At 45.7% G+C, this 10,823-nt stretch overlaps 1 protein-coding gene across 6 annotated transcripts in view; it reads left to right on the top strand.

The window, feature by feature from the left end:
- Positions 1–8,743: 8,743 nt before the first annotated feature.
- HECTD4 (HECT domain E3 ubiquitin protein ligase 4) overlaps positions 8,744–10,823 on the top strand; it is a 109,532-nt gene continuing 107,452 nt past the window's right edge. For all 6 annotated transcript variants that reach the window (XM_065568796.1, XM_065568794.1, XM_065568795.1 and 3 more), the window contains exon 1: positions 8,744–9,193. In XM_065568796.1, coding sequence (XP_065424868.1) covers positions 9,032–9,193 — 162 coding nt within the window. In that variant the 5' untranslated portion in view covers positions 8,744–9,031. The remainder of the gene's footprint in view (positions 9,194–10,823) is intronic.

Here is a 10,823-nt window from a genome sequence, read left to right as displayed (position 1 = left end):
ACCCAAGATTCAAAACAGTGACCTCCTCTAAGATGCAACCATACCATACCGCACCCTGCTTTGCTCTGCCGCAGAGAGGTTCAGACCTACTAGGGCTTGGGAGAAGGCAACAAAGAATTCAGCAATGGCATATGGGTTTGTTAGACTAATAGTGGATGAAGTTTTTCTGTTAAACTGAAGGAAGATAATTGTGTGATGTTTTCTAGCTAGGGCCATGACAAACACCTTATCTATATTGGCATTTTCCTTAAAATCCCCCTTGCCATCACCAGTGGTAGCAAGAATGGGAGCATTAGTGTAGAGTAGACATGAGTATTTTTACCACTGTGTTATGTACACCTGCCATGAGTAAGGTTTGATGACATGGTAATAAAAAAAAATCCTGCATCCAATTTACTCTCGTACTCATGTCATTGCTATAACTGGTGGAGCTGAATTAGGGGTGGTGTAGCAGTGGGAAGTTTGAAGAAAAATGTAGACCTGGTTGGATATTTTGCAACTGAATATTTTTCCATTAGAAAATGCCTATTTGTCGAAATCAAAACATTCCGTGTTAATGTGCCAATTCCGATTAAATTTCTTATAAGAAAACAGAAACAATGAGTTTTGATAAGGTTGAAATGGAAGGTTTCAAAATACCTTTTAGTTCAAAGATGGACTTTATATTATAAATTAGAATATAAAATATAAAATCAAATACAATAATACCATATAATATAAAATACAAATATATATCTGTAAAATTAAAAATAATATAATATTTAAGAAAAGTCAGAATCAAAATATTTTGATTGACCTGAAACATTTTTTCATGAAAATTTTGCCTAGTGGGAAATTTTGGCTTTTTGTTCTGATTCAAAACAATTTTTTCCCAAAAAAATGTTGGAATGTCCCAGGGATCAGAAATTCCAGTTCCCGACACATTGGCATTTTCCAATGGAAAAAACATTGAGTTGCAAAAATTTTGACCAGGTCTACATTTTTCTTAAAATGCCAGTGTAGACACAAACAGAGGGGGAAAAGACAGATCCTGATTTTCCTGAAGGCTCCAGCTTCTGGTGCCACATATCACTCATTCAGCACAAAACTCCTTACACTCAAAACACACATAAGTGAAGCAAGCAAATGAAACAGAACGCTAGTAATATAACTGGTCCTTGGTGGTGGGGACATCCTCCCGTTCCCCTAGGACCGCTGGCTGCAGGTTTGAAAGCTTGTTAGAACTTGCCCTGATTGAGCATCTGAGTGAACATAATGAGTCAGACACAAACCCTGGCAGATCACTCCACCCTTCACCTGAAGGAGAGTTAGATCAGGAGTTAACATCCTGTTTGCCTGTTTTCAGGCAGTGCCTCTATACCCTGTCACAGTGGCATCATGAAATTGGCTAATAAGCCTAATTTTCTGCATGGTGTGGTGGATGTGACTTTGACACTGCAATTTCCCAGTCTCTGTCTTTTGCCATTTCAGATTATATCATGCAGAGAGATACGCTTGTATTTAACAGGTGTTCAGGTTCAGAAAGCTTGGGGGAATTTTAATGTATTTAACTGATTTACCCTAATTTCTTAGGCATCAGAGAAGAAAGATCTCAAAACCATGACTTAGAGCTGATCTACCCACAAAAATTGCACAAGTTTAACTGAATGCAAAGACAAGGTTTTAGATAACAGATACAGTATTGCAATGATTGACATTCTACATGTCTTCCACTTAGAACAAAAGATATCTATGAAGAACAAAGGTAATGATCCTAGAAAAATTGAGAGACTATCTTGTGCGAACAGGCATTGGAATTCTCTCCTGTCTGCAACACAGAGGCTTTTAGGCTTATGTCAGTTAACATTTCTACCAATCTACGAGGATAATTAGAGAAATACGAATGTGAAAAACTGAATTATTTCTTGAGATGCTAACAGAAGATCAGCATATGGTGCTGTTTTCTTTCCAAGAAATTTATATAACACTTAATGCAAAATAAGCACCAAATATGAACCCACAGATATTTCTAGTGGAAGATTCACTTTGGATTTGTGTCCAAATATTAAACCCTGCCTATAAAGCAGACCTTTTTAGCATCATACCAATGCATACCAGCATTGCCAAGTAGTCCTTTGCTTGCTCCACAAGAAAAAGGAAACGGTGCAGATTTTGCAACATACATGGATTTAACCAAACAATATTTTTGCAATTGATTCCTGGAAACTGCAATTTATATCCCTCTCAGATCTCAACCAAGCTAGAATGGATCTTTAGAGCACAGACATAACAATGTTCATGCAATAAAGAAACCATGAAATGTCATATAATAGTGGCCTGAGCAATAATGTGTATGAACAGAGTGCCTTCCCCTTGTTATAATTGTTTTTGATAATATCAGGCAGAATGTTGCGGGAGAATCTGTAGGATTTTTTTCATTCCACTGCACCAGTTTTACAGAAAGGCTAAATTTTAAACTGCATCAAATAATAGTTATTTAAAATCTACCTATTTTGGGATATTAATAAGAAGTCTTCGGGGACATTAGAGATTTTGAAATTCATGCCACATTTTAAGGATCTGTTCATCTCCCAAGCACTCCTCCCCTCCTCACCAACAGGTGGCATTTAAACATCTCTCTCCTTAAAAGGGCCATTTTAGTTGAATTCTTGAATGTGAAAATTGCAGATGATAATAAAAAAGGCAATGTTAAACACCGGCTTTCTCACAGGATTACACTTGTAAAATGCTACCTTGCAATGCCACAATTTTATTATAGCACTAAAATATATTAGCTTCCAGTTCCTCTCACATTTAACTCTGTGTCAAATACACATTTCATTAAAATGTTTGCCAGGAAGATCGTTCATTACTAAAGTTTTCTATAATAAACTGTTCTCACTTCTTTTAATATCTCTTTCTGTCTTTTTTCCCCTTTCTCAGACATACCTTGTTATCAAACACAGCATTACCCAGAGATTATCAATACTAAATCCAAATGAAAGAGATGTTACGTTTTTTCTCACTGCAGTTATGTGAGAGAAGTTTGAAACTATTTTTTTCACTATTAATTTTGTCCCTTCTTCGTTGTTAAATACTGATTTACCCACCCTCTATGTTTTGAATGGAGCAAAAATTGACAAGGCTGTATTTGTTTAATTTGTTGAACAGTTGCTTCAATTCATGTGACACCTTATCATGAAAACACAGTCTTTCTTGAGCAGCAGTGTTATTAATGATGGCAATATGCTCTATGAATAGTATTTACTAGGTACCTACTGCTGAAGAGCAAGGACGTAGTACACTAAACACCATTTACTTCAGCTCAGACAAAATAGCAACGATTGCTTTTCTTTTTAATACCACAATGGTACATTTAAAAACAAAAACACTAAGAATCCAAAGGATTAACAATTTTAAGGTAAATGAAACTGGAGGCCTCAACAATGTTCCTTTAAAGAAAGTTATAAAATAAGCAAAGAGTGAGTTTCAGGTGAGAGCAGTGAGGTTCCATATTGAGTTCACCAGAGTGTGCTGCTGCCAATGAGCCATGAAGGTGATGTGTGCGTCTTACACACTACACATCCACTTATGGGACTGGGGATTCTGCCGCTTGGCTAACTTCATTCCAGAATCTGGCTACCAGGGCAGACACAACTACAACTAAAGAAACTCCAAGAGACAGTTTTTTTCTGAGGCTCTTTTATAGAAATAAAGATAAAGTGGGCAGGTGGAAGACCAAGCAGATCAGAAACAATTAAAGCAACAAAATCATTCTGACTTTTTGCACAAGTCTACTGGTGGATTTTGGTGAATCCCACCTAATATTTGAAGTTTTATTTCTCCCACCAATGGAAGTAGTTGAAATACCAGGTTTCATCATGATCCACTGAGGGCATTACACTAGTCGCTCCTTTCTCGGTGGGCCTGGAAAGGAATTTTTCCCTCACTGCCACATTGGCCAAGATGAGCTACTGGTTTTCGTTTTCCTCACAGTGGGTTGGGGGTTTAGTGGTGGGCAAAGAATGAAAGGGAGGGTTAGGCTATGATGTCACAACTCATTATGTAAGTTTTGGGCAGATGTTCAGTGTAGGGAATTGATATGGTGATCAGATACAATGGATTGGGAAAGTTTTTAAAGGAGGTATTCTTTAAAGGAACAGAAATGGGGTGGGTGGATTCAAGGCTCCTATGACTGGTACAGCAGGGAGCCAACCCTCCCTCCTTTATAGTTCCCCTTAACCCTCCTTCAAGGTAGGGATGGCAAGGTCTCAGGAGTGGACTGGCTGGGAACCAGGATGGGTAAGGCGGAAAGCTGCAAGCAGCCCCCCGAGGATATATAAATGATTGTGGAATTACCTGCACTGTACAATTTTATCTGCCAAATACTCCCAGACATTTAAGAATAAGTTATAGCCCAATTAAACCACATCCAGTGTCTTCTGTCCTTCACATGGCATAGCTGGACAATGATACTTATGTAAAATTATCCCTCTTCCCACCCCATCTAGGAATGGGAGACAGCCAGGATATCAGAACACAAGAAGACCATAATCTTAAATGTACTAATTATTTTGTATTAATTTGCACTTAGGCAGAGCTGCACTAACAAAGGATAAATTACCTGCACTTACTGCTATATATTAATTCAATAACTGATAGTTAACTAGATAGCTCTTTGCACATTCTATTAAACCAAACTCTCCACAAAAATCAAATATATATATAATGATGAATGGCAACAACCCCTAGTGTTCATCTGGCAAAGTATTGAGTCAAATTTCAGTAAAGGGGATTTCTAAAATTTCTGCACTGTCCAGGGTTGCCAATTTTGGTTGGACATATTCCTGGAGCTTTCATCACATGACATAATCTTTAATTAAAGATTAATCTTTAATTCCTGGAGACTCCAGGACAATCCTGGAGGGTTGGCAACCCTATCACTGTCTCCCATTTACAGTTCATTGGCTTTTTACTGCCCAAAGTGCAGGTCAGATTACTTACCTCTTGCAGAGATACACAACATCAGGCTGTCTGGAGACTGGCCCACTGTAGGGATGGAAATCTGGAGCCTGAGCAGCTGCTGATATGGAAGGTTGGAGCTGTGAAGTCTCTATGGAGTGAGAACCTGTCCGCTTGTCCCCAGTCAAATGTGAAGACAGTGCAGGGGAATCAGCTGTTATAGAATGTGGCTGGCCATCTTCTCCCTGGCTTGGGCTGCTGTGATCATATCAGGCCCACATGCAAGTCCCTCCCAGTCAGCTTCTGGTGACAATGTAATGCCTAGGGCCTAATTTTCAAGACAACTAATGGATCAAGCCCCAGCTACATCAAAGAACGAATTTCAATATATAAAACACGGTGACAGAGGAGCACCTCTGGCAAAATGCAGATCACAAGGCACAGAATGAAGCCTGTGAGAGCTGGGGACAAAGCATTTTCAGTCTAGGGGATCCAGCTACAGAACAGTCGTCCAGAAGAGTTCAGGCAAATTAGTCTGGCCAGTTTTGGGAAACATTGCAAAAGCTTCCTTTTTAAGAAAGCTTTCCCACTATAAGTGATGCTCACAATACAAACATCCTCCTCTATTCTCATTCCCAACCCCCACCAAAAAAAATTATGTATATATGTAAATGATACCGCAAGCAGAATTTAGATCCCAAGAAGGGGGACGTGCCAGAGACTCCATGAAGTCTGCTAATGTGATGGATGGAAGCAGGTAAGCTAGATAGGTAGTCATCATTAGTTCTTCCAGTGTTACTTCCACTACAATATACAAATACTTATTTTTATGATCCCTTCCTTTGTTCCTATCTTATAGAAATTAATGAAAGAAGTAAAACTCCCATACCTGGTTACAAAACACTTGGCCCAGTTACTATTTTGTAACCAAACACTGTGAATTAAACTAACCTCAGCAGCTTCTCTATTTCTCCAGGGAGATGCTGTTGAAGCAGATTGTTTAATCAGCCAGGATGCAGTTGCCAGCCCCCAACTGCCATAGAGTTTTCCAACCACAACATTCCACCACTTCCAACTATCTGAGGTGCTCCAGAGTGGCGACCAGGTGGCCTAATGGATATATTCCACTGTGGTCACTGTTTTCTGTGTTTTGCATTGATCAAACATACAACTACCGTCTACGAATCTATGAACTACTATTCCTCAGGAGCGGCGCCAGGGTTTTTGCCGCCCTAGGCGGCAGCACTCCCCCTCTGAGCATTCGGCAGGGGGTCCTTCCGCTCAGCGTCTTCGGGGCGCTTCGGCGGCGGGTCCTGAAGCGAGTGAAGGACCTGCCGCCAAATTTCTGCTGAAGACCTGGAGCGGAAGGACCCCCCGCCGCCGAATTTCTGCCGAGGGCGGCAAAATGCCGCCCCCCAAATCCTGCCGCCCTGACCGCCTAGGGTCACCTAGTGGACGCGCCGGCCCTGCTATTCCTAATTGTCACAAAACCTTCTTATTCCAACATTCCATACTTTTCCCTTTTTGAAAAGGACCCTCTGAACTATGTTTCAACTATGACAAAACCTTCCAGTTCCAACTTTCTGCATGTGCAGTGCAGAGGAAAAGAAAATCCCTTTGTATATCAACACATTTCTCCTGCAGCAGCTTCTTCTACTCCCCTATTTTGAGCAGATATGTGGCAGTGGTGTGATCTGAAATATTGTATATTTGTGGTTATCAAGCTTTTACACAGTCAGTGTCCAACTGTTGGATTGAATCTGTAAACCCCAGATACTCTTTATAGAGCTCAAGGACAAGCTGTGTTCAAACCGGGTGATGTGTGTAATGTAATGGTGTATACCATCCCCCAGCTTCACGGCTGAACTCATAGGTATAGAGTGGTTTTATTGTGTGCTGAGCTAGAAAAGCTGATCATTTAAGTGGAGAGAGGCCTGTAATTCTGAAGCCCACTCCTCAGGTGTCTATATATACAGCAGAACCTCACTAATTTGTACTATGCTAATCTGATATATGACAATTCCCATACAGAACCCAGCTGTCACCCTCATCTCTCAGCAAAGATTTAATACATGATAGAGATGTGAATAAGTCTCATATTACTATGGCTTCAAGATTTTTGAAAAAATAAAACATTACAGAACATTTACTATGATGCAAGCAATAGTATACTTACAATCATGGCTGTATAGGTGCATATCTGTGCAGACACCTGCACATCTGCCTCTGAACTTTTTGTTGTGCATGTGTGCACACTGGTCTCTGAACTGGCATTGGCAGAGGGTTGAAGCAGTTGAGGGTGGGATTTGGTGGGAGCCTGATGTTTTTTTTTTTTTTTTTTAAAGCTGTATTGGTTATATGACTGGTAATGAAATGATGTTCCATAGGGTAAAAGGAAGAAGTGGTTCACCCTGGGTCAGTTTTTATTTTGAATCCCCTATATCCTTCTGTTTTTAAATGTATATCAAAACTGCCAGTGCTTTGGAAGGTGCCCTTTGGTGTGGAGACTGTATAGGAATAAAATCAAAATAAATCTGATAAATGTGTCTGTCTGCAGGTATGTGTGCTGAGGACCCTAGGTGTCCTGTGATAAGGTGCTAGAGCTGGGAGGCTATGGGAAGAAGGGGGAAGAGAGTCAAGGCGAAGGGAGGTAGAACTAAGGGGGAGGCAGGAAGCTCAGGCTAGGAGGGATCACAGAGCCAAGGTGGGGAGGAATAAATGGGACCCAGACTTATAGGGGCAGGGAGCCCGGGGAGGAGGGGGGCAACAGGGTGGCGCAGGCAGGGAGTCCTGGAGGGGGTAAACAAAGTGGGAGTGGAGTAGGGCAGGCGGGGAGAGCGGAGTGGGGCCAGGCGGGGAGTGGAGTAGGGCAGGCGGGGAGAGCGGAGTGGGGCCAGGCGGGGAAGGGGGGAGCGGAACGGGACAAGCGGGGAGTCGGGGGGGCGGAGTGGGGCCAGGCGGGGAAGGTGGGAGCGGAACGAGACAAGCGGGGAGTCGGGGGGGGGGCAGAGTGGGGGCAGGCGGGGAGCTGGAGGGAGAGAGGAGGGGGGCAGGTGGGGAGCCGGGGGGGCGGAGTGGGGCCAGGCGGGGAAGGGGGGAGTGGAACGGGACAAGCGGGGAGTCGGGGGGGCGGAGTGGGGGCAGGCGGGGAGCTGGAGGGAGAGAGGAGGGGGCAGGCGGGGAGCCGGGGGGGCGGAGTGGGGCAGGGGGGAGCGGAACGGGACAAGCGGGGAGTCGGGGGGGCGGAGTGGGGCCAGGTGGGGAAGGGGGGAGCGAAACGGGACAAGCGGGGAGTCGGGGGGGGCGGAGTGGGGGCAGGCGGGGAGCTGGAGCGAGAGAGGAGGGGGGCAGGCGGGGAGCCGGGGGGGCGGAGTGGGGGCAGGCGGGGAGCTGGAAGGAGAGAGGAGGGGGGCAGGTGGGGAGCCAGGGGGGGCGGAGTGGGGCAGGCGGGGAAGGGGGGAGCGGAACGGGACAAGCGGGGAGTCGGGGGGGGCAGAGTGGGGGCAGGCGGGGAGCTGGAGGGAGAGAGGAGGGGGGCAGGCGGGGAGCCGGGGGGGCGGAGTGGGGGCAAAGGGGAGCCCCAGCAGGAGCAGAGCTGTCGAGGCAGCCGGGGGGAGGGGATGAGGAGGAGTAAGGGGGGAGTTATCTTCCAGGTGGAGCAGGGCAAAGCAGGGGGGTCGCCGCACGCCTGAGGGGGGAGCTCTCGGGGGGAGGAGCCGCGGGGCCGGGGGCGGGGCCTCGCGCGAGGGGGCGGGGCGCTGGGGAGCCGCGGGGGGAGGGTGTATTGTTCCCGGCGCGGAGCATGCCGGGCCCGCCGCAGCCCGCAACATGGCGTCGTGCTGTCACCTGTGTGTGTGAGGAGGGGAGCAGGAGCTGGCCGCTGCGCCCCAGGCACGGCCGCCGCTAGAGATCCCAGCTCCCCCTCTTCCCCGCTGACAGCCCCCGGTCCCGCTTCCCCTCAGGGAGCCCCGGCGCTCAGCTCCCTCCCCCCAGCGCGCGAGGGACCCTCTCCCTTCCCATCTCCCCCCCGCCATGGGAGGGTAGCGGGGCCCGCCTCACTTCTGCCCCAGGATCGCCCGGTGCCAGCCCCATGGGGTCCCCGGCGGCCGCCGCGGCTGCGGACTCGGCCCAGTGGCTCTCGGTGAAGGAGGAGACCATCTTCCTACACGACGGGCTGATCCGGGTCACCGACCTGGCCGAGCTGCCCAGCGAGATCATCGGGGTGGCCGAGCCCGGGGACACCGAGCTGGAGGTGAGCCCCTCCCCCACCACACACCCCTGCCGGGAGGGGGGGCTGCTCCATGGGGCAGGGCGGGGGGTGTTAGGGTGTGTGTGTGGGGGGGGAGGATGAAGAGGAGAAGGATGCACAGCGAGGGCTTGGGGGGGCTGGGCGAGGATGGAGGTGGTGGGAATCAAGGTGAGGAGGGTGGTGATAATGAGGGGAAAGAGAGGATGGAGGTTTGGGGAGGTTGGGATGAAGAATGGTGGATGCAAGAAGGTGATGGATGATTTTGGGGGGGTACTGAATCCAGAGATCTAAGTGGTTCAGGGTATTAATCAGCCCCTACCTAATGGTGACGGGGATGGAGAGGGAATGAAGATGGAGGGTGAAGGATTGAAGCAAAATCTCCTTGTTTAAATCGGTAGGGTGAAAAAAAAATCGGTGTGTTCTAGAACAGCCTTTGATGTATTGATTTTTATTTATGGTTTTATCCTGATTTTAATTGTTGTTTTTGTATAGTTAGCAATTAAATCTATTTGTCCTAGTGCAAAGCATCTGGGATGCTTGGGTATCTAGGTGCAGTATTTAGGCTGTTGTAATGATTATTATTAAAAAGCAAGGGGAACAGCTGGGTTATTCATCACAGCTTCTGCCCCTCCCACAAATGTTGGTAGCTCTGGTGGAAGGCAAATTGTGCAGCTGTGTGTATTTGTGTATTATGTAAAATGTGACTGTGTGTAGATTGCATCTATTCGGTAGACTGCATCTTTTGCTGTTTGTCTCTCTTCTCCTCCTCCCTCTATCACCCCACCCTCTCTCCCTGGCAGCATAGCTTGCAATGACACAGGGTCTTTGTCAGAGAAGCAGAGTAGTGTTATCTAAGTGGGGATGGTTCAGCAGCTTTATCTGTGTATTGTGTTAGGTCAAAGGCATTTATTTAAGCCGCAACCCCTTTAGTGAGGGTTTGGCTGCATACCAAGGTGTTGCCAAGAACCCACAAGCCACAGCAGGTGCAGAAGCCTGCAGTCTTGACAAAATCACTGCTAGATTCTGGTGACAGGAAGCTAAATTTGCTATTTATGAAAACTTCCTCCAGCTTTATCTAAAAAAGGAAGGTTACTATTATTATTTATTATTTATTTTGCTGACTCTGACTCTTTCCTCTCTGTGAGATGTCATTGAGGAGGGTGGGTCTAGGAGCACTGACCGGTTGTCATGAAATGGATATTGCACAAGTCACCCCCATAAAAGGCTCTCCCTATTTGTGTGATATCTCCTGTTTGTTTATTTTTTATATCTAAATGGCATGACTCCTCTCTTGTGATCTGAATCCACTTTGATTTTCAATGAAACATGTATTCAGAAATTGATTTAAACCTCACTATACACTTGTGGAAGCAGTAGTGAGCAAACCATCTAATTACTGTATTAGAATGTCTCATGGGCATGCTTAGATCTCTAGTGTGCTTGTTCCCTCATGAAGTAGTAAAGGATTCCTATTTTTTTTTTTGATACACTCTTATTTTCATGATTTTACAAACTAGACCAGAAACTTTCTCCAAAATGAAACTTGACATGAAGGGCCTTAGCATTGGAGCCTTACATGTCTCTAAAACTTAAAATAACCTGCCCTAAAATTATTAGTGGGGGAGGAGTGGAG

The sequence above is a fragment of the Chrysemys picta genome, chromosome 15 (genome assembly GCF_011386835.1).
Source record: "Chrysemys picta bellii isolate R12L10 chromosome 15, ASM1138683v2, whole genome shotgun sequence".
Lineage (NCBI taxonomy): Eukaryota > Metazoa > Chordata > Testudines > Emydidae > Chrysemys > Chrysemys picta.
The sequence above is the reverse complement of the archived record's forward strand: the minus strand, read 5'-3'. Positions and strand labels throughout refer to the sequence as shown.